We start from the raw sequence: 23294 nt of genomic DNA, 5'->3' as shown, positions 1-23294 counted from the left end.
GAGTGTGCGGGTCACTCCAACACTGTGGTCCAGACTGAAATATACTAATACATGGGCTGCCATAAAGTTTGAAACAGACTTTCATTATGTCCTGAGGATAAATCCTGACTTAAGTGAGCCACTGACTTCATCCAGCACCACCAGCAGATTCATATTTGGGGTGTTGTAGAATGGCTTGGAATTTATTATGTGTTTTGTACTAATTAGTAAATGTTAGCATGCTACCATGCCAGGCTAAGACAGCAACAGTGTGAACATTACATCCCCTTGAAATCAGCATGTTAGCGATGTCACTGTGAGCTTGTTACTGTGGCATGCTGAGATTAGCTGAACAGTAGCTCATACCACAACTGTTCCTTTGTACTGTAGCATCACACAGGTGCTAGCATTGCTGTATACTCTTGGTCTTATTAAAACAAACATGCACAAACAAAAAATAAATGCATTTTGAATGAGTAACTAGTTAAATTTGAAGTTTAAGATTTGGTTTAAGGTTTTGTAAAGCCAGTATCTAAACAATCTGAAAAACAACATGTATGATGGGCAGGTTGCACATTGCCCCTGATAAACTAGACATCTAAAAATGTCACCACCTGTTGAGTTGAGTTGGTAAGTAGATGGTTATCTTAAATAATGGCTAAAACTGCAAACAAAGAAAAATCTAGAAGTAGCACCACAAATTTGTTCCCATGCTAAAGGTGGGAACGCAACATTTGTTAGATTCATGTTGATGTTTAAATTTATGGTAGTTCATATAATGATATGATTGATGGAGGGCAACCATGTTTACACAAGGTTATGTCAGGCAGCTTTTCAGCTGGCACATTCCATTACTCGCTGTACACAGCCCTGCATCAGATAAGGGCCTGACAGTGACACAGTCCCCTCAGTAATTAGCAGCACAGAAAGGAGCCAAGGATCAATGTGATTTCCATTGGAGGGATTCTGGCAAAGAATGATCAATAAGGGAATCAGAGGAGATGGGAAGGCGACAGTCACTGAACATTTTAATTGCAGTGCAATAAATAAATAAATACACAAATAAATAAAAGCTGCAGACCTGATGCAATGATTATTTGCACTTGCTTGATTAACCTCTTGTTACTATGTTTATGTATATTCCCACCCAGTGTGCACATTAAATAAGTGATACTGGTTAGTCCAGCAGCATAGCTGTTCATCTAAAACCACAAGCCTGAAAGCGCACAGAGCTCTCAGTGAGGTTATCTATTTGAAATGTATGAAGAGGAAGTGCTAGTTTTCAATTCATCGTCCAAGGCTGCAGTATAATGGTTGCCTGTTGCACTGTAGCACTCCCTGAATACAGAGTGCTATGAGAGGGGTTTAGCTCAGTAATTTAGACTGTAAATCTGCAAGGTTATCTTAAGTCTCTGTGAACCCTGAAAGTCAGGAAGTGCGAGTGCTTCCATTCTGTCCCTGCTGATGTAATGATAAAACCACTGAGGCGTTTCATTACTGCCTTGCCACTTGGTGCTTTAATGTCACTGACACTCTAACATCCTTTACAGTATCCACCTTTCAGCATCTCAAACACAGATGCTACCTCTGTCCTCTTGCTATATGGTGTTTGGCATTGGTCATGAGTAAATAAATGGATTTTTCTTGACTGGGCACTTCAAATTGATTTGCTTGTTTAAACAATTTGCTCTTGCTTTGCACTGGCTAAATGATTCTGCTGTCATTGATTCACTGACATGGCATGTCATCTTGGATTTACTTCATTACTATTTGTTTTTCTTGAGTGTTTCCTTAATGCTGACCAGTAAGATGATCAGAACTTTGGAAAGTTCACAGGATTGAACTTGTCTCTGCAGAACTCTGATTTTTTTTTTATTTTCAGTTTCCTGATTTTCTGTTCTTCAGAAAAAAGAACTAGAAATTTTCATTATTTTCCTGATTTAAGGAAAAGGAACAGAATTAGATATAAAAGTTAGTGAGTTATCACTTTGAAAAGGCAGATTTTAGAACAGCTCTGTTAATACAAGTATATGAGATGGCAACTACAAATAAAAAGTGACAAACTGACATATCCATAAATGATCTGGACAAAAGTAAAAAAGGAAAAGTCACAGCTTTGTGTTTGAACAAGGACCACAACAAAATTGCATAACTAGCCACAATAAAGGGCCTTCAGGTTCCTCATAGGTCTTTTGATGAAATTACAATACTGTAAGTGAGAGTGGAGGACAGGCATACACGTCACAGAACATCATATGTTTCTGAGGTTAAAATGGTGAGACTGTGAGACTGCCTGGACTGTTTTAAATTTCATCAGCAAGAGGAATTATCTTTGATCCAGAGGTAAAAAAATGTTCACAGCCTTTGGGATAGGAGGCAAGATTGTTCATTTTCTAGGGGAGATAATGTGAAACATGTTTCCACTTTGACTGTATAAGATAGATAGATAACATAGAAAGAATTTAGAGACACACACTCCAGTTCAAATGTAAAGTAATATCAGTTTAGACCAGCACTTAAATTTAAAAAAACAATGACTTTAGCAGGTCTGACTATTGTTTACTACATTCAGACACAATAATTTACAAGATGCGGCCCAGAGGGAAGTATAAAATCATATATAGACAATACACAGGTAAATATATAGTATATTTAAAGTAGTAGCATATTACATATTACTATTCCTTCACATCTAATACAAATGTTCTGATTCTGATGTTTCTAACTTTGCAGAAAGCTACGACTCAACATAAAGTGACTGGCTTGAGAAATACAGTGAGGTTTTATCAGTTTCATCAGCTCCTTTAATGCTATTTTATAATGGTCTTGGTAGGATTAAAACATTTTATATCTGCAAAAAGACAATGCTAATGTGTAGTTCAGGCCCATGGCTGTTAGGGTGCTGTGTAAAGCACTCCTGAACATCACATTTGTAAAATACAGGTTTTTTTGCTGCTGTGTATGTTTACTGTACTGCAGTAACACACATGGTGAAAAGATGCAAAACAGCATATGAGCTACGGGCTAGGATGGCAAGAGAGCAAGTGAGTTTTTTCTTCTCATGAGATGACTGATTGATTTAATGAAATCATTAAGCTAAGAGTTTTTCACTCACTATATCAGCTCTTGATGATGCTGATGCTGCACCCATGGAGACAAAGCGCCAAGACAACAGCCGAGTGTGCCTTTTAGCTGACTTTAGCCAAAAAAATCAGATATAATTACTTTCAACTGTCCTTCAGCTGCCTGCATGGGGTCAATTCTCTGACATCCTGTTCATTATGAGCTGCGCTGTTATGATTGTCAATCTAAAACCGTTACTTTGATTGTTCTTCTTTACCCCACTTAGCAGAAATTCACCGGGTTCTTTACTCAAGTAAGTCTGTACATCATAGTGAATACTCAGAGATAATGAATTCAAAGAGGCAGCACAGGCATTGTTGAAATACTTTAACTGTTTGACCAGAACACCTAGTCACAAGGTGGAGCTAAAATGCTGTGAATCATAAGTGTATGCTGTGTTTACATTAAGCCAGAGGAAGCTACACACAAGGAAACACATTCTCTTCAACCAAGGTCAACTTCCAGCATCATCATTTATCAGTTTATTATCATAATAATATGATAAATATATGTATTTATAACCAGCAGGCATTAATAAAGCCATGGTAGCTGTCGTGTGGACTAGGAGCAACTTCTCAGCAGTGACTGATAATCCTTTAAAAAAAAAGGATCCTATCACATCTTAGACAGTTTTTGTCCTGTATTTCACCATCAGCTCTAGAAAGTGAGTATTAATGTCAACCCCACTTCAAAAGGTTCCTTTGATGCTTATCATAAGCCTTGAGTCAATGTGGTAGCACCCCACTCCAGAGATACGCCCTGTATATCCATAAAAGAAATATAACAAATCTAATAACTGAGTACTTTACCCCAACTGAAAAGCAAGGACTACCTCAAGCTATTTCAAGGCTTAATGAATTAGGATTTCTTGTGTCAAAGGTAAAAGCTGTTTGTTCAGAGAAGTAAACAAACACACACACACACGATTTCATAATATGTACAGAAAAAAATGGAGCTATAGTTTTGGTGGCCCCTAAAAGCAGTGCAAATGAAGACCGTAGGGATAGCTTATCAATTAAATATTTATAGTGAAGCATGTTTCTGTCTGTTGCCTGTGGAAGACTTGGATGGACAAAAGAATAAATGCATGTTTATATCTGTTTGGTGAACAGTTTGGGATTGTTGTACTTGCCTGAGGGGAGAAGTTCAAATTCAGAAAAAAACATAATACATGAGAGGGATGTGAAATGATTCCCCTTGTCTCTTTTAATAAAGAAAATGAATCAAACAGAAGGATGCTGCTTCACAATCATGACCTTAATCACTATATAGATTCAATTTACAGTAATATAAAACTGAGTAGGAAATGACAATGCATGAGAGAAACAAAGGCATATTTTGCATGCTAGGTGATTAAAATTAGTAATGGACTGTCATAATTGCTTAATTTTCTGTCAGCTGATTAATTGTTTTTAACATTAAAACATACAACAGAATGATAAAAACAACAGATAACAAGGGTGACAGTATCTGGAATCCTGGGGGTAGGAATATATCATTTATAGCCAGCTGCAGTGTGAGAGTCTATGTGTTACCGTGATGACTCACCCATGAAGTTGAGGTAGCCTTCCCCACCCAGACCATGAGTGAGAAGGCGAATCATCTTATGCAGCTGTAAGCCACGGTCGATGATGGGTGTCATGGGACTCAGAAAGCTCATGTTCGTGTACATCTCCTTGTCCATCAACCAGAAGGCCAAAGTCTTATCTCCAACCAGAGCCTGGAAATGTAGATTATGTTTTATAGATATGTTTTATTATCCACACTAACATAGGACAGACTCTATTGACACATCAAAGTAAGATCTAAATAGCCTACCTGATCATGACTTTCTGCATAGGCTATGCATTTCTCTCCATAACGCCTGTTGGTCAGTGTGTAGACAATATTGCCTATGTCCCAGTCCTCATCCTTTAACTCCTTCAGGATCTACACATTGACAGAGAGGGGTTATTGAAAAAGGGTATGATAGATGTGTAACTGAGAGATCCATTCTGGCTCTGACTGTTGTCAGTATTTTAGTTCTACCTTTCTTAAGTTTTCTCTGAGTTACACTTCTTTCTCAGATCAATCTCTGTTTTGACATTTCTATATCCGTGCTGTGAGTTATGTCTAGCTTTGAATGGCGGTAATGGAGTTTTTAATAACTTCACTACAGCCCATGGGTAGTAAGGCATCAGACTCCCCACCTGAGATGGGCAAGGTCAGTGCCTCTCATCCAAATGGAGGGATTCAACAATAAATCCAACCCTAGAATCAATGCCCTGCCACTGGCCTGCCTACATGCACACTTCCTGCCAAACAAGTAATTTTCAGAGGTCAGAAGGAAACAAGGAGCCACCAAAACATGCATCTCAAGTATGTGCCTACAAACAACTGCTATCACACAAGTTACACAAGCCAAAAATAGCACATAACAGAGTGCAAATAATTTCATGAACTGCAGTGGACACAGAGATGATTTAATAAACAAGGGAAATGCTAGAAAGTATTGATATCAATCCTACATGTATAAAATGAGAGCTTATGCCCTCTAAGAACCCTTGGTGATAGACATGCAGCCTGTCTGATTGGCAGGGGAGTTGGTGAGCCCATCTCTGTGACAGGCTGAAGTCTGCTCGGTGGAATTGGCTGTGACAGCTGATTGACATGTCAGGAAACCTTTATATTACTCTACAGAGCCATAATCCTCTCAGTGAAGAGAGTAAATTGTGCCGATCAATATGTCTGAGATGAACTCGCTGGTCCACCTAAATAGAGGCTTTCCCACTCTATATATCACCATCTGTTCACATTCACTTCTTTTCACCTCAGCCTTGTGTGGCCATATTAGTCAGTGCCACCAGAATAACTCAGTGAGGCACTTATATATACTATAGATATACATGTAGTACAAATTCTCAGACCTTTTAACTCCCTCTGAGCTCACTGCACTGCTCAGACCCCTTAATACAAACCATACTGGCTGTTCTTTGTGTTTTTTAAGCTCATCATCAAAACTGATCAGGCCCCTGATGCTAAGAAGCTTATGCCTTGGAAAAGACATTGGGATTAAATCACATTTTAAATCAGAAGTTAGCAGGCTTTGCTTTAGATTGCCTTTATTCATTTACTGTCCAGCTACTCTGGATTTTAATAGTATTACTGTGTAAGTTAGCATAACTGTGGTCTCAAATGAATGCTGCATAGTTTATTTTGATTATTTGCTTGTGTTTTTGAGAGTTAGTTGTGCATACTTTTTGTTATAGGGAAATACTATACACATATGTACTGTATAAGTAAACTACTGTATATGAATATGTAAGGAATGATGACACCTGCTAAAAATAAATAAGTCCTATAAATACTAGTTCCATTTTTCTACCAGCTCCAATATAGAAGATAAACTGAATCTGCAGGATATACCCTGAGGATCATTCCAGCCGCCTCCAAATCCACGTACAATCAAACACTTTACACTTCCTTATGAATCATTACAATTCAATTCAACTGCAAAAGTGGTCTGGGGCAATTAATTTGGGAGTGGGACTGTCAGGGCAGAGACAGGAGTGACTGGGTTGACGACTTCCCTACCACCAGCTCACCCACATCAGCCCTGACCAGCCAAGCTTCCTGGCACTACTGACACTCCACTTCATCAATGATAATGAGCAGTGAACAAATCCTACTTTACAAGCCTGCTGTCAGGAGCCAACGAGTGCCCAGATTAATTAGGCAGAGCCAGAAATAAAATTTAAAAAAATCTAGCAGAGCAGGATGAGGTCATCTCACTGCCACTGACTGACATGCTGTGACTGATTCAAGAGCCTCTCTACAACCATCACATGGTGCTGGGAAGGACTCAGAAGCAGAGATGAGCTTGGTGTAAAGCTCTTGTTTTACATTTGGTTTCTGGCCTGAGCATCCTGCCTCCCTGTCTTTGCAAACATACCTAATGGAGCTATGTTTGAGTTTACGTTGCTACGAGGACTTCCTCTCTTCACACATACTGTACAGTACCACCCCAGACATGAGCAAATGAGGAAATCATATTACGTTCAATCCCGTGGATCAAGCTACAATCATTATCTTTATATTTTCACAGTTTGGCAAATGAATGAACTTTCTTCTGACACAAATGCCTCTGCTAGAGACTTCACTCAGCTGAAATGAACTCCTTAGCTTACCTCAAACTTCTTGTAAAAAGTCTCTCTGAAGAACACTGTTTTCAATCCTGCTCAGAGCTCAATTAGCTAATAAAATACAACAAGATATGGCTGAAATTCTGCTGTTAAAGAAAGCAGACTGAAGGTGACGCTGGATGAGAGGGTCAGAGAGAGTGGGTGCCCTTCATAGGCGTGAACCCCAATGAAGCCCTAACATGCTTACATAAACAAGATGGAGTCGATCATTGCTCGCCGGAAGCCTGGATTTTATTAAGTCATGTTAGCTGAAAGTGTTTTCAGCATGATGGACAGAACAAAGTATGAGAGGAGAGCAGTGCAGACTGATGTTTCTATGCAAATAAAATAAAGGAAGGAACAGTAATAAAAACTGGGACAATTGACTCAGGTCATTCAAGTTGAAGAACAGAGAGAAGCAGAGGGATGCCAGAGAGTTCTCTGCATCGCCTTCTCTTATCCAAACTGTGACCAGCGAGCCCTCTACCTCCTCCGCTCTAATTGTTTCAATTACATCTCAATCTATTGTAGCTGGAGGGAAGGGTGCTTGTTAAATTAGAGGACTTTTGTAACATTATCCATTAAGAGTGACAGCATTTTATGGTCATAATCAGATCAAATCATCCAGACTTGTGCTGTGCGCCTTATCTGGTCCTCTCATTAAGATATCTTAATTCTTCACAGCCTGTTGGTCCTAACAGCTTTCTGCAGCCAGTAAATGAGTCATATCAATCAGTCATGCTGAGGACGAAACACAGTGTGAGGCTCTGCTCAAGGAACCAACAGAGATTCATTCATGCACACATGTGAATCTATAAATAAGCTCACAGCTCAGTTGTGCTGTCTCTTTGTCTCTCCTTCTGTTCTTTCCTCCCTGTCTGTCTGTCTGTCTATATGAAACACACACCTCACTGGAGGCTCCACTTTGGTCCATTCAAATCCCTCCGTAATTGACACTCTGTGAGAAGAGGGAAGGCTAGCCCTGAGTGCACTTCACTGACTATACCATGCTTCCCTGCATAGAGATACATGAATTTCACTGCTCACTTACTCTCCTGCAGATTTACAATTCACATGGTGTCTAGTTTCCTCAGGGAAGCAACAAATTTAATTGAAAAAAATGTAACCACAAGACATTTCTAACCAAATACTGCATTGCAAGCAATATTGTTTGAAAAGTAAATGCAGCAACAACCTCTCCAGAGACATCCTGAGGAAAATCCTGTGAAACCTGTTGTTATGGTGGAGGAGGCCGTGTTTCGGTGACAGTGCCTGCTGCACAGCTAGTGGCAGCAACACCAATGAAGGTCAAGTTCAGGACTATCTCTCTCCCCCTCTCTTCCTCCCTTCCTCTGTCCCTCCATTCTCCTCCCTCCATTCCAGCTACTGAGTAGAACCAACCACTGTGAGAGTCAGAGTTGATTAATGATGCATAGATGTCCCCCATCGAGAAACACAAGAAACTGTAGTGCAAGAGGATGCATGTGGTGCTGAGGTCACACACTCCTTCTTTTTTCACCAAAATATGAGTAAATATGAATTTAAGCCTGGGTTAGTGGATAAAAGGCACAGCTTTACATACATCTTACAACAGATAACCTCTTTAGACATTCTGCAAACTGCATCTTTTCTCAGATATAAAACAGGAGAAAGCCTTTACACTTCCTAAACGCACACACCCACACACAATTTCATAATAATCCCAAGTACTGTATCCAAGTTCAACTTCGAAGAGGCAACTATTGCTCCAAAATGAGGCTGAAACTAGATTTCTGAGAGCAAGTCTGCACATGTATGACAGAGCAAGAAAACAAAACTTTCAGATATGGAAATGTATAATAACCTTTATTTATCTCTGAATGGATGGATGGATATGCATGCATTTTCCTTGTGCTTGTCGGTTTCAACATCATACAGTTATACCAGATGGCTGCACAGTTATAAACAATGTTTTCCCATTGTGGACCATTAAGCACTTTCACAGTGGTAGTTTAGGCTGAAGTGCCGAGCTAAAGGGTGCTTCAACAGTTGTTGTGGAAGAACGCAGAATATCTGGCACCCAAAATTTCCCATCCAGTCTGAAGCAGTGCTGGGTGGTAACACCTCACTCGATAGTGTTATTATGTTTGCAAATAATGCTTAAGTACTCTTTCTCTTTAAGTAGTGATATTAAATGTTTAAGTTGTTTTTGTAAAGTTACTCTTCTAAACATTTAAGTTACTGTATTTGTTATCCAGCCTACTAGCATCCGACTGCATCAGACTGAGGTTGAACTATCTAAAAATTGAATCGGTTTCATGATAAACGCACCTGTGTTCATCAGTTGAAATAATAATGTGGGATTTAGGTAGAAATATATCGTAGGTACAAGGTTATGACAGTATTTAGTAGTAGCGGTATTTATCTGTTTTGTGCCTGAGTATGTACATGTCAGCTCCATTTGTCTGAAAGACAGCGAATTTAAAATAAGACAACAATATGGATAATGGTCACTCTGCTGCTACACCAGGGATACTAAAATGAAAGTTAAGTTTAAAAAATTTGTTTCATCATATTTGACCCCAACACTATAAAGTTTTAAAATTAATTTAAGATTGGAAAAACATCAGAAATCTAGTGTAGGAGCTCACAGCTGAACGAACGTCCACATTTCATGACTGTAAACCGTCATGCACTACTGCAGTTTAATGAAATTTATTCATTAGTTCAATTTAAAACTAATAATATTTTATATTTCTGTATTGCCTATTGTCCCCTAGTAGTAGAGTAAAATAACTGACCCATTTCATCTTTAATTTATTATGGGTGAAATTATTCTCTATATTTCCCATGACAGTCACTGAAAGCTGACAAACCTGCTGGGATGAGAATATGTTGTTGGGAAAATATTATTTCTAATCTTCAACTATTCAGATTGTCTGACTGGTTAGGGATCAAGAGAGCACTGAATTCTAACTGAAAAGCAACCTTTGCTTTGACATCACATAAAGCTATCCCAAGGGCAGACATTTCAGGGTGAATAATAAGTCAAAGTTAAATAAGTTAAATATAAAGGTAGCTGTCAGCCTATTCAAATGCACCACTTAAGAAATAAGAAAGGATCAGTGACTAGATGAAATTCATGTTAACAACATTAAAGCCTATCTTTCAATCCGCTCACATTCAATGAAAATATACATCCAAACAAAGGCCTGTGAATATTACTGATCTAAGACATAGGTCATTCAGTGAATACGCCAAATTTTTTTTAATTTTTATTTTCAATAACAATTATGTCTCTTCCATCATTTATTCATGACAGTGTCTGAAGGGATAAACAATGACCTTCCCACTTGCATGGCAGGTAGGATTATGAAGGAAAGAAGAAAAATAAATTAGCACCGCTTTAGAAAAAGCACAAAGACCTTCAGTATGATAAAAAGCCCTTGGAGCTCACAGTGAAAAAAAGCAACTCAAGGGTCTCTTTACAGATAAAGATAGACTACTTCAGACCACAATGTATATCCAGAAGTGTCATATGACATGTTTTCATTTATAAATGTGTCTCACTGTGAATATGTCATGATTGTAAAAATATAGTCATTTGAATTAAATGGTATTAACTGTGTCCTTCCATAAGAAAACCTTTTAAGGACATTCCATTTTGTTTTACTGTGTTTTATATAATTTTATGTAAACTTTTGAATATATGAATAAATATATGAATATAGGATGTTATACAATAGTTTTTGATAACAGTATTATTATCATAGAAACAACAGTATAAACCCCTCTAGTTCTGTACTGTGATTACAAGCAACAATGTATTGAATTGTATGAATTCTACATTGTACTTGCAGAAGTGTACTTGGGTCATACACAGTCATACACTAAGAAGCACAAAAGTATATAATGTAATAAAAACTATAATGCAGTCTACCACAATACCAGATTTACAGTAAATAAACACCTCTCTGACATTATATATATATATATATATATATATATATATACATATATATAAAACATAGTTTTATATAGATATATGAAAGTTTCAGAACTCATTTGATAATGTTTGCACTTTCTCTGTGCATAGCATATCTACTTTCTAGGTGTATCAAGCCTCCTTGTCCTCTAAAGTTACACAGAAGCACATCAATGTGCACATTCCTCTAAGAAAATGTAGGGCAAGAGTCTTGTGTCACTATATTGTTGAACAAGTTTTACACTTGAAAGCTTAAAGGCTCAAAAGCTTAGCAACAGGCTCAGCTGTAATATAGCAAAAGAGTCTTTAATGCCTCGTAACATTTCCTGTCACTCCCTTTGTCTTTCATCCCTATTTTGAAAGCAAACACTTTCATTTTTTTCTCTCTACCCTTGGTTCATAGACACATTTGTGTGTGAGCACAGGTCTACAGTATCTGTAAAAGTTCCTGGGGAAAGAAAAAAAACAGACATGGCACAAAAAGAGGTCGAATAAAAAGAATCATGGTACCTGAATCCACTTGTCAGGAATGGCCATTGCAAGTCTGTAATCAAAACCAAGTCCTCCCTCCTGCACTCCTCTGCAGACAGCAGGCATCCCTGACACATCCTGCAGAGAAGCCACACTATTTCATTTCACATTTTCTCCTCATATGCACATGTTTCTTTCCCAGTAGTCAGCTAAGATCACATCAATACCACTCCACAACTCACATTTAAGGGTAAAAATCAGATATAATCAGATAAAGAAATTACCCCATTTTCTTTTGCATTAGTTTGTAATTACACCAATGAATACGTAAGTAATGCCGAAAAATAAGTGCTTTTAATAAATAACTGAGGGTCATCACTATGTAAGAAAATGCTAAAGCATAAGTGGCAAAGTGCGTTTTTACCTCCGCAACAGTGATGCAGTCAGGATAAAAGGTATGAAGTATATGATTGGCAAGCATCAGGTAAACCACAGAGTCTTCGTCCACCTGTAGGCCAAAATACTCGCTGTAGTCCCCTGTGAAGACTGTGCCTGAGGAGTAAACACCCACACAGTCAACACTCTTCTAAAATCCTTTATTCCACATTTTTTTAAGTGCTGGTACTGTTTAACTTCATACCTTTGACATTTTTCTGAACATCTTAAAATACGAGGATATAAATATGTATTTTTATGACTTGTTTTCAGGCTCATTCAGGTTAGAAACTAGTACACAGACATCTGTCACTGACTCATTATCTGTTCACAAGTAGACAAGCTAAGATACTACAGGATTTAAAGAGTAATCAAAATTATTGAAAATTCATAACAAAACAATTCACATATTCCAGACTGCAGGAGCGATTGCAAAGTAGATACAGTACATACCTTAAGGCAACAAAAACTGGTAGTATGTTGAATAGTATAAAATAATTTCTTGATTTAATTAGCTCTCCTCATTGGAAAAAAGTTATAATCTAGTCAATCTGGTAATGTTGTGTAAAATTACACACTTCACTCAAAAGGCTGACCCTTTCTTTTTACATAGAGAAACAGGTTTGTGTCAACCAATCAGGATACAGGTAAATGAAGGTTCTGCCTGTGAATGCCTCCTCATTTTTGTAATTGCTGCAATAAAAATGTGTTTTCCTCTACTGAATTTATTTGGAAAACATTTTTTTTTTTTTATTCTGATAATATTTAGATGCAGGTTAACAGATCAAGCAAAAGATATAAGTATTTATTTTTATTGAAAAATGCTTTGCGGATAGGAAATGTGACATAATGGCTCGGAAAAGTCAGGCCCCTCATCAAAACCTTTTTGGCCTTAGTGTTTAACCATCTGGAGTCACTGTGGGTTTCAAAAGACAAGAGGATGACACACTCACCCTTCCTAGATTATAAAATGCACACAAACAAGCCTTACCAATGCCATGGTGATGGTAGAGCATAGAGGTAATACCATCAAATCTGAAACCATCAAAGCAGTACTCCTCCATCCACCAGCGCAAGTTGGACAGTAAGAACCGCAGCACTTCCCAGCTAGCAAAACACACACACACACACACACAAGGTCAGATAAACAAAAAACTGTGAATTATTCACACATCTCATCCTGCACTTTACGCACCTCAGATTAATTTTCACCACTACAGGACATTCACATACTGATAACAGAAGCTCAATTATGTTTGGGATGGAGCGTCAGTGACAGGCGATGGAGTTTTCATTAACTGAACTGTAGAAGGAACATTGTCTTTTACACATCCAGCTGTCAGGATGAGAAATCGGCAGCTTACAGTACACAGTGAAGTTTTCTGATTCCCATGAGACCACTTGCATGACCACTGGGCAAGTGTTTAGTATAGTATAGCCACTCCCATTCCTGTGTGTTTGAACTGATAGGATTTCATGCTACACTTGGGTAAACAAACACCATGCAGGGAAATTGAGTTCCCGAGGATGAGATAAATCATACATTTCTACTTGCTTGGGTTTCCATCTTCAATGTATGACGTGGACCTCTGTCCTACAAGCAAGAGGGCAAGGACTCTGGAACAAATGCGTTAAAGCAGCTCAATCTCAAATTGAAAGCAAAACTCTTGTCTAGGTTTTGTTTCCTAAGGTGAGTTGCAAAGCATGCAGGTGCTCTCTGCTGGACTGTGTTGGTGGAGGTGGATTCCATAAAAGGCCCCTGTCCCTGTTCCTAACCGAGCGATCCGAGTCATCTGGGTCTGAACAGCCTCTCACGGCAAAGTACACAACACATCTCACCACCCATTCTGTGGCGCGTTGCCATGGAAATGACAGTTAAAACTCAAGATCTGGTTGTCTCAATGTGGTGTGTGTAATGAGCACAAGATGAAACACTGTACACATGGATATCATGCTGGAAAGCAGCATCAAGTGCCAAGAATGAGAGAAATGACATCTTCATGACACTGATTAAATGTGAACCGTTGCCTCTGCCTAGGCTGAAATTCAAAACTCAAAAGCTCTCAGTACACTCAGCTTCAACAATGGCTGTAATGATGTGTCTATATACCTATGAATATATTTTTATATTTTTGCAACAAAGTGGTATCGATGAAGTGGAGTCATAATGTTTTTCACCAAAAGTTTTACAAAGTAACATTTGACATTTGACCAGAACGTCACACCAACCTCTACTGAAACTGACTGTTTAGGGTTTCTTCATATAGAACTATAATTATTTATGATACACTACACTTGTTGGCCTGTATTACTACAAGTCCTGTGTATATCTACTATAGCTCCTTCATAAACAGGTATCATGATTTACAATTTACACAATGTTATTAATTCATTTATCAATTTACTTAACATTTTTTTTAAAAACTGTTGCCATTGCTCTAGCATGCATTTTATTAACAAAAAAGATATCTAACAACAGTCTTTTCTAATATAACGTACATCATTTTCTAATTTAATTACATTTTTTTAACTATACACAACTGAATGGATTATTCTAAAATTATTTGTATTGTATTCTTGTCTGTTTATGTTGCCATGTTAAATGTGAGAAGCTGTTGTCTGACAAATGCATCAGTTTTTTTCTGTGTAAGAAGTCCATGTGGGTTCACCACTTCAATCTGCATGACATAATAAGATAAGCTTAGAAAATATACATAAAATGCAGAAACAGAAGTGTAGTACTCTTGCCCTCAGTCTCAGATTCATCCATCAACAACACCTTAATAACATCTAAAATTGCAGAAATCCATCCACTGGATATAATCATGTCCTTAATAACACCTACTCTTCAAAACTTATTGATTCATCCCCTGATTGCTACAGTACAAAATGCTGAGGATTACATCCTTAATGGCAAAAGACAAAATCCTAGTAAGATATGACACAAAACACATTTAAATGTGTTGCCTTCTGTTCTCCATTCCTAAGGGATGACCAGTCCCAGCAGTGTTTGACAGGTGTGAAGCTGCATGTTACATCGGTGCTTCCTCTTTCCCTTGAGGAACAGCACAAGAGAGCCAAGTATGATCCGATATAGCAGCCTGACTGGGTGGTCACGCAGACCCTGTGATAAATAGATTAGGTCCTCCACTCCAATGCACAGAGCCAACAAAGGCTCAGACACAATGTATTCTCATGGGATGGAGATAATAGTCAGTGAGATCCAGAGGCCCAAGATGAAACCATACTGCCACATTAAGACCCACAACACCATTCATCATCAACTCCAATTAGAGCAAGAAAGTTGAATCTCAGTATCTGTTGCTATGCACTGCTTATCTATGCTGTACAATGGAGTTATAACTCAGTCTGTGGTGTTAATACAAAATCAAATTGCATATTACACTGTCCTCATGCTAAAACTCCTCAATGACAGTGAAACGTGGTTAGGACACCCTAATAGAGTAAGTTCTAATATTGCTGCTTGTAGAGTAAGATAAGGTAATCCATCATAAGTGCTGGTTTACCTGCAAGCGCATACTGCTACAATAGTCAATGCAACTCCATTCAAAAACAGACACATTCATATCAGCTTCATGCTTAGTTGCTCCTTATCTCAGCTTATTTCCTCCTTTAGCTGAACATGACTATGACCTGTATTATGGTATTTGCCTCTGGAAAGAAGCAGAGCATATATTGTAACATGTTTCTAGAAGTCAATTTTGCATAGAGGATCATGGCAACCTTTCATGATGGTAGAGAGAAAGATTTAAATTCCTGTTTTCACAACATCACAGGTGAGCTGCAGATAAGACCCAATAAATTTAAAAAACCGACAGGTCATTCCACAAGAAGTGTGATGCTCAAACAACGATGCTAGACAGCCTGATGGATGGTGTGCATTTGTTGGACCAAAAAGGACAAATAAGGTGCCTCATTTAACACATTTCAAACTTTTCTCCAATCTCTCCAGCCATTAATGCATCCACAACAGAGACATTGACAGGAATCACACCTGCAATAAATTCATATTTTATAGTTGAAGATTGATTCATTTATTTATTAAAGAAATTACTGATTCTGCATGCAGATACATTAAATACACTTATGCACAGTAGATATTTGCACTGATTTTTTAATGACTTCTCATTTAATTTTGTGAATCAAGGTCGAAATTTTAATCATGTTCAGTTGTCACATATCTATGCAAAAAATAAGGTATGTCAATCAAACACAATTCCTTTAGCTAATCAGCATTCTGTGTGTCTTAAAATACAAAAATTTGCACTGCGTTGGACATGTGTAGAAAATACACACATATCTTTGTACTTTGTTACCACATTGCTGCGCAGCACTTCATGCAGTTTGATTATGCTGGCTGCCTCACAGGATAAATTTCATCTAGATGCTGACAGACTGTCCCTGTATTGCTGGGCTTTGTGTCAGATATCTGCCATTTGTCTGGCATTCTTTAGGCTGCCTGGAAGCCGGCTGCTCTTGCTTGGCATTCTGGGAGGGGTATCCTGCTGCCTGTGAGACTGTTTATATGTTTAGCAGCCTGTAATTAGTATCACCTTGTACTTGCTGCCTTTCAAGAAACATTTCTAGTCTGACAGGCCTATTCTGCTGCATCTGAGTTTCCTTCAATAGACAATTTTAGAATGATATATTAGAATTTGTTAGCATAACTGATTTCAACATCTTTGTGATTGCAAATGAAATGCCCATTAGAAAAATCCTGCAAAACTGGTGAGACAGTTGAATAAATATCAGTATCATGTGAAAGAGAAACATTCTTACTGACCAAGAGAAAGACAGCTGCAACTTTGGCTCTTATTAGACATCTATTGCCACAGAAAAAGAAAATCCTTGCACAAGTTTATTGCCTCATAATTTAATTTGCATAGTGTTAACCATTGCAATCTACACTCTAGGTCATCCGTTTGGATCACATTGTGCTAACAGAAAGCTCTCAAATTTAATTTTTTTTTTTTTTTTTGCTATTTGTAAGATAATTTTAAGGAGTGGAGGGGCATGAAGGTGCAGACCTGCTAGGTTCCTATCCACTGGCTCCATTCAGCACCAACTGGAAGCACTACAGGCAGCTCCAAATAGCAGTCATGCACACCTACAGCTAAGTTGAGCTCATTAGCTGAAGCTCACCAGAGGAAAAAAAAAAACAGCTTTTTCCCTTGCTGTGTGACTTGATGGAGCAGTGGAAATAACATGTGGGTACTAAATACTGAAATGACTGAATATGGACTGAGTTGACGCTTCAAGTGCGAGTTTATTCACTGATCAGACACTAACCAGATGCCCATCTACAGTCCAAAGTTGATAAAGGTGTATGTTCCACCATAAATGCTCCAAAGGGAGGCACAGATAGATTCTTTTGTTTTTGTGATGGTTTCTGCTCTGGTTCTTTAAAATAAAAGCCTGTCATCTATCAGCAGGGTGATTTTTGCTTCTGTCTGCCCTTCTGTACAAGTCTGTTTTAGAAATTCACAATTGGAAGAATGTTTAACTAGTACACTGTAAGGCTCATATGCTTAAAAACTACAGAGAAGTAATACACAATGCTGATGCAAACAAAACTCTCATTGTTACCTGTCACGCTCTGGAAATAATCTATTCCATAATTTGTTACATGGTGCTTTGAAACCAGAACTCTAGCATATTACAAAGACTAAAAATATATTATGAATTACAACAGGACATCTAAATGAATAAGACTATTTTTATGGGTATGAATTTGTGACTAGGTATAAAATATATACCATGATATATATTATTTGGTTGAGCCTTAATTTAGGTTGCATATTGTGCAAGTAAAATACACTCACAATCCAAGCAATACTGGTCTATTTAGTCATCTTTTGTTCCCATTCTTTTAGGATCAATGGGAGGACAGACATAGAAGAGAAGCACTATTTTAATTGCCATAGCCACACATCAAGAACAAGTATTTGAACGTAATAAAAACATATAAACAATAAGCTTGTCAAAGAGAGAATTATTGTTCCTTGGTCCTCAAACGCTGGGCTGATCTTTCCGCCTGAGAACATGGAGAGTTTTCAAAAGCCTGGCCCGGGGCCTATTTTTCATATCTTAAAAATTCACACAAAGATCGATGAAAAATGGATGCAAATGATCCTGAGAGAGGTGGGGGATTACAGAAGGAGCTCACATCAAGCTTCTCAAAACTCTCACATCTGAAGGCCCTGATCTGCAAAAAGGCTTGGCTTCTCTGCATGACAACCCCCTACACACTGAACCATGGGCCCCATTCACTCACTGTCTCAAGGTGACTCTAACAGCTTTGAAAAGGTTTATGAAGAAAAATAAAATAAAATAATGTGTCTATACCCTAGTTTGTTTCTGATCATCATATAAACTGCATATCCTGATAATGGTAGAAGTCTAATAAGTCTTTATCAGGTGGTCAGCTCAAGTACTGATGTTAAATACCCTTTCATGTTTCAATGCCATTTTGAACATGTCATCTCAAAGCAAAGATTAAAGTTCATTTTTACATTTTTTGTCATTTTACTCAAATCATTAATCTAATTCAATAGTTTGGTAAACAGAAGTACAGTTACTTTATATAAAAAGATGCCAAGAACCTCTTGACATAGACCAGTTATAATATGAGCTAGGGCAAGTATCTGCACTATGTGCACTCACATATTTTCAATGCAGCTCAGTCCTACTATCACGTTGGTATTCAGCAACTGCAAAACTGCCTCTCGCATCTCTAGAGCCAGAAACCAATGTTTGCAAAGCCAGACGTTCTTAATACTGAAAGCAGAAGCATTTGACTCAAAGGCAACTCAAGTTAACAAATTGGATAGCAAGCATCTGTCTAAACAGCATTCTCTCCAGACTGAGTTGAATGTTTTATGAGGAAAAGTTGAAACGAAGAAACACATACTGACTAAAGGGGGGAAAAAAGGCAATCTTTGATAAAGATGCACCAGTGAAAGCAATGCAGAAGAGGCAGCAACAAGGAAAATGTATCTTTGCTCTGATAGCCCATGTCAGTCAGCTTCTGTCAACTTAATAAGAACATCATGGTCAGACTGTGATGGCTGATAGCAGGGCTGCTTGATTAAAAACTGTTTCATACGAGGTTCACAGCTACCCTCTGAGGTTCATTTTCTTACAAAGGGAGTAGCAGACAAGCTCTACAAAAACGACACATCCAAACAAATTGTGAGAGGTGGAGAAAGCAAATGAACTGGCAATGACATTGCGGAGCTCCTTTGGGCTTAATGAGTCCTCATATGCCTCCCAGTCTTGACATACGTCTGCACCATGTCTAATGAGTGCTTCTGATATGAGTCAAGTTCAATAACTAATGAAAGAAAAACCTTGTTCTCTTATTATAGCCCCCATGCCTGACACTAAGCATTGTATAATGTACTGGAAACTGCTGCACACTGGCCCACGCTTATTAAAAGAGAGTTCACAAAAGGCATTTGATAGAGTCAACAGTGCCCGTTCATCTTTAATGTGTGCTGGGATCATTTTTTGGACACAGAGGCAAGAGTAGAGACACTTAATTAACAGGGCCTACAAACCCAATCAATAGTTTTAGTATACATTGAACATCAGCACAGTCAGACAACAGCCCACCAACTAGACTTTTCATATTTTTCCTCACACCTTTGTAATTAGCTGAACATAAGAATATAACCAAAGCCTGCCAACACTGTAACATGAAATCATTACTCATAATACATTAAAATCCAGCATCCAGCATCTGCCCGACCAAATGTGTAAAAGGTAAAAATCTAAAGCATTAGAGGAAACTTATATTCACCTTCAATAGCCCATTCTATACCTTATGAACATCAGATTAAAACTGAACCTGAATGCACAGCCATTTTGGTGAGAGATGTAATCTGCCATTTTTTAGATCATGTCTTGCTTATGACCTTCAACACATCATGTTCAGAAAATACAGAATGGTATGTCAGTTTCAGTTCATATGTTGCTTATACATTTTGGTTTAAAATTCAAAACCCCTAAAACCATAATGTCCCTTTATCAACCATGTTTTCAAGTGTAAACATTTATACAAAATACATATGATGTTTTAAAACTAGGAGTTTCATGAGTTTCATACTGTATGTAACAATAACATATATATTTTAATCTGAACAGATAAGAGAATAATAGTAAGTGTGCAGTTCCTTGCTTTGAAATAGTGTTTAAAAGCTCAGAAAAACACAATATTGGATTTAATTACATCCAAATTGTAGCAGCATAACGTCAGACAAAAGTAAAACGTCCCTACAGTGCTTGTTAAATGCTAATCTACTGTTAATTCCACAAAAAGTAGAGCAGGTACATTCCTACTGATATTGTACATCAGTAAGTGACTGCATTCTGATTTAATTGTGCAGCTTTCTGTTTCAAATATGCTCTCAAAAGTTCCCCAAGAACTTTTTTTCCACCTTGTTGAAACTGTAAATGTAAACTGCAGTTGGCAATACTAATGCATCACATCTAGTGCACACTGCACAACACATTTTTATGTCAATAAATCGAATGCATAATTATGCTGAAAAGAAACAGCTGTTGCTTATTGATCTTAAGATGATGAACTGTAGGTGGTAGCATGAAGAAATTTCTCATTCAAGCTTGATATACATACAGATTATCAAGTACTTTAAAAGGAAGATTTTCTCACAATCCCACAAAATCTTAAAGAAGATCATTGAGATTATTAATCTACATACACACCTGTGTAGGGTTAACTTTTACCAACTGCACACTTGAGACATGGAAAACATGCATCATTCATGTGAGCAAATTATTTAAATTTGAAGATGAGGTGCAGTAGAGGAGTTAGCAGAAGTGCCAAATATAGAATACCTTGAGTAGTTGAAGAGGCGGCTGCCCCACTGGCTATGCTCCCCTCTGGGTGGAGAGTGGAAGAAACACGAGTCGGAGCCATCAAACCGGTTCAGACCATCTTCAGTGTTCTTGGAGGCATGGCTGTGAACAACATCCAGCAGCACCAATATGCCCATTGAATGTGCCACATCAATCATCTGCTTCAGCTCATCTGGGGTACCGTACCGACTACGGGCACAAAAACACATAGATGCATAAACCTTGTGTTAGTTCACCACATTATGATCTTTCCTAATCTATGTCTACCATCTAACCTAAACATAGCTCAAATCAGTCTCAGTATGAGTCTTTACCTTAAACCCAACTAATGTCAAAACAGTCCTCACACAGCCCAACCTTATTTGGATCTCGTAACTATACAAATATAACAACTGTGCATGCACATGTACAAACATTACCTTACATATGTATTTGTTCTTCTTTCTAAGGACCAAAGATTTCTCAGTCTAATTTGAATGACTAATCATAGCACAGCAACTCAACTTGCTCAATCCAAAAATAAACCTAGTTTGTGACTTGTGTAAGGTGACAACAAAAATGTCCTTGGTTTATAGGTAATTTTTCTTTAACTTACTATGACAGTGACAAAAAGCCTACAAAGTACAAGAGCACGAACTTCATTTACATTTTCATTAAAGTGTGTATGGGATTCCAATAACCACAAGGCCACTGAACAGTACATTATTTCACAAACATAATCTCCTTCTCGGATAATTTATCTAAACATCATCTATCATAATGACATTGTCAAGAGGGCTTCCTAGGATTTTGTGATTTGAGAGATTTTGTATAATACTATAACTCTGCTGCCGTAATGTAATACCATCTAAAGGATCATGTGTATGCATGCACACTTCCATATACAAACAGACACATATCTTTGAGTACACTCGTCATATTGTCCAATAACATCCCGTCTGTCCTTCCAGCTATCATTATATCAGCTTCTTTGCAAACAGGACACATAGCAATAGCATTATCCGGCTTCCCGGTATTCAACCATTCAGGTTTAAAATGACACTGAGAGATCAATCATGGGTGAAATTACACTATATACATTACACTTTGGGTTTATGCCCTACTCGAGGCAAGGAAGGAGGTATCTCTGAAAGATGATAACTACTCAGACTAGTACACCTTTATCTGTGACTCCCTCCACTTTCTGGATCAACAGCAAATGTATTTACAGAGAGATTATTGTTGTTGTTAGAATTCATAATATTAATTTGAATAGGAAGTTGCTCACTCAGTTTGAATCAACCCTTCAAAATATAAAAAGTATAGCTTTAAAGTTTAATCCTTATTATTTTAGTCTTAGTCAGTTTGGCAAAATCTGCAGGTTTTGGTGGCAACAAAAAAGAAGCTTCTCCCAGAATTTCCTGTGGGTATCACACATAGGTCCATATTGATCACAGGGCCAGCACATACACGGTAACAGGGTACTCTGTCAGAAATGCAACAGATCAGAAGAAGTGCATCTATCACTGTATCTTTACAGTGTAGCCATGCAAAAGTGGACTGAGAGGATTCATCACATTAAACTGTCTTAATAAGGAAGACTGAAGACAACTGGCTAGGTAATACTGAACTCATGATCTCTTGAGATGGTCTTCCACTTCAAGTCGAATGCACATGTGCACCTGCCTTTGTCTACTCCATCACATCCAGTATATGTTTGCATAGCTTGTAACCATCTTGAAGCCAGTGCAGGAAAGGCAGACCATGATTATTACAATGAAAACTGATATATTGAGAGGTACTTACAGAATGCAAATAGATTTATGGTCTTTCATACAATAAAAAAACTTTATTATAGCTTTACTAAGATTGCTTAGCACTATTTTAACATGACAATTATTCTATTACGCCTCCCCATAAATTGAACACTGAAACTAATAAATATTTACCTGGAAGCAGCAAAGAAACTTGTAATCTGATACCCAAAGCTTGCATAGTAGGCATGTTCCATGATAGCCATCAGCTGAATACAGTTGTAACCTGGATGCAAAGGAGAGAAAACAGAAAAAAAAAAAAACATTGTACAGCTTTTTTAAAAGATTCATCTTGATTTAACAGACTCAGAAATTTGTGTTTTAATATGATGTATATATGTATGTAGAGCATCATGGGATGTCTCTCAGTACTATGCTGTATATGATACACTATACTCTATACTTATACTGACAAAACTATCCGAAAAGTCTCTGCTGACATACGCTATTTAGCCCCATTAATTTGGC

At 37.8% G+C, this 23294-nt stretch overlaps 1 protein-coding gene across 1 annotated transcript in view; it reads right to left on the bottom strand.

Annotated features, from left to right (window-relative positions):
* Positions 1-23294, bottom strand: part of gbe1b (glucan (1,4-alpha-), branching enzyme 1b) — a 72241-nt gene that overhangs the window by 27424 nt on the left and 21523 nt on the right. Inside the window, exons 6-12 of the mRNA XM_026321515.1 lie at positions 22962-23052; positions 21013-21222; positions 13124-13239; positions 12122-12249; positions 11737-11835; positions 4921-5031; positions 4651-4822 (exon numbers count right to left, since the gene is read on the bottom strand). Coding sequence (XP_026177300.1) covers positions 4651-4822; positions 4921-5031; positions 11737-11835; positions 12122-12249; positions 13124-13239; positions 21013-21222; positions 22962-23052 — 927 coding nt within the window. The remainder of the gene's footprint in view (positions 1-4650; positions 4823-4920; positions 5032-11736; positions 11836-12121; positions 12250-13123; positions 13240-21012; positions 21223-22961; positions 23053-23294) is intronic.

Source organism: Mastacembelus armatus, chromosome 13, assembly GCF_900324485.2.
Source record: "Mastacembelus armatus chromosome 13, fMasArm1.2, whole genome shotgun sequence".
Lineage (NCBI taxonomy): Eukaryota > Metazoa > Chordata > Actinopteri > Synbranchiformes > Mastacembelidae > Mastacembelus > Mastacembelus armatus.
Note: the sequence above shows the minus strand (reverse complement) of the source record. Positions and strands in the feature narration are given on the sequence as shown.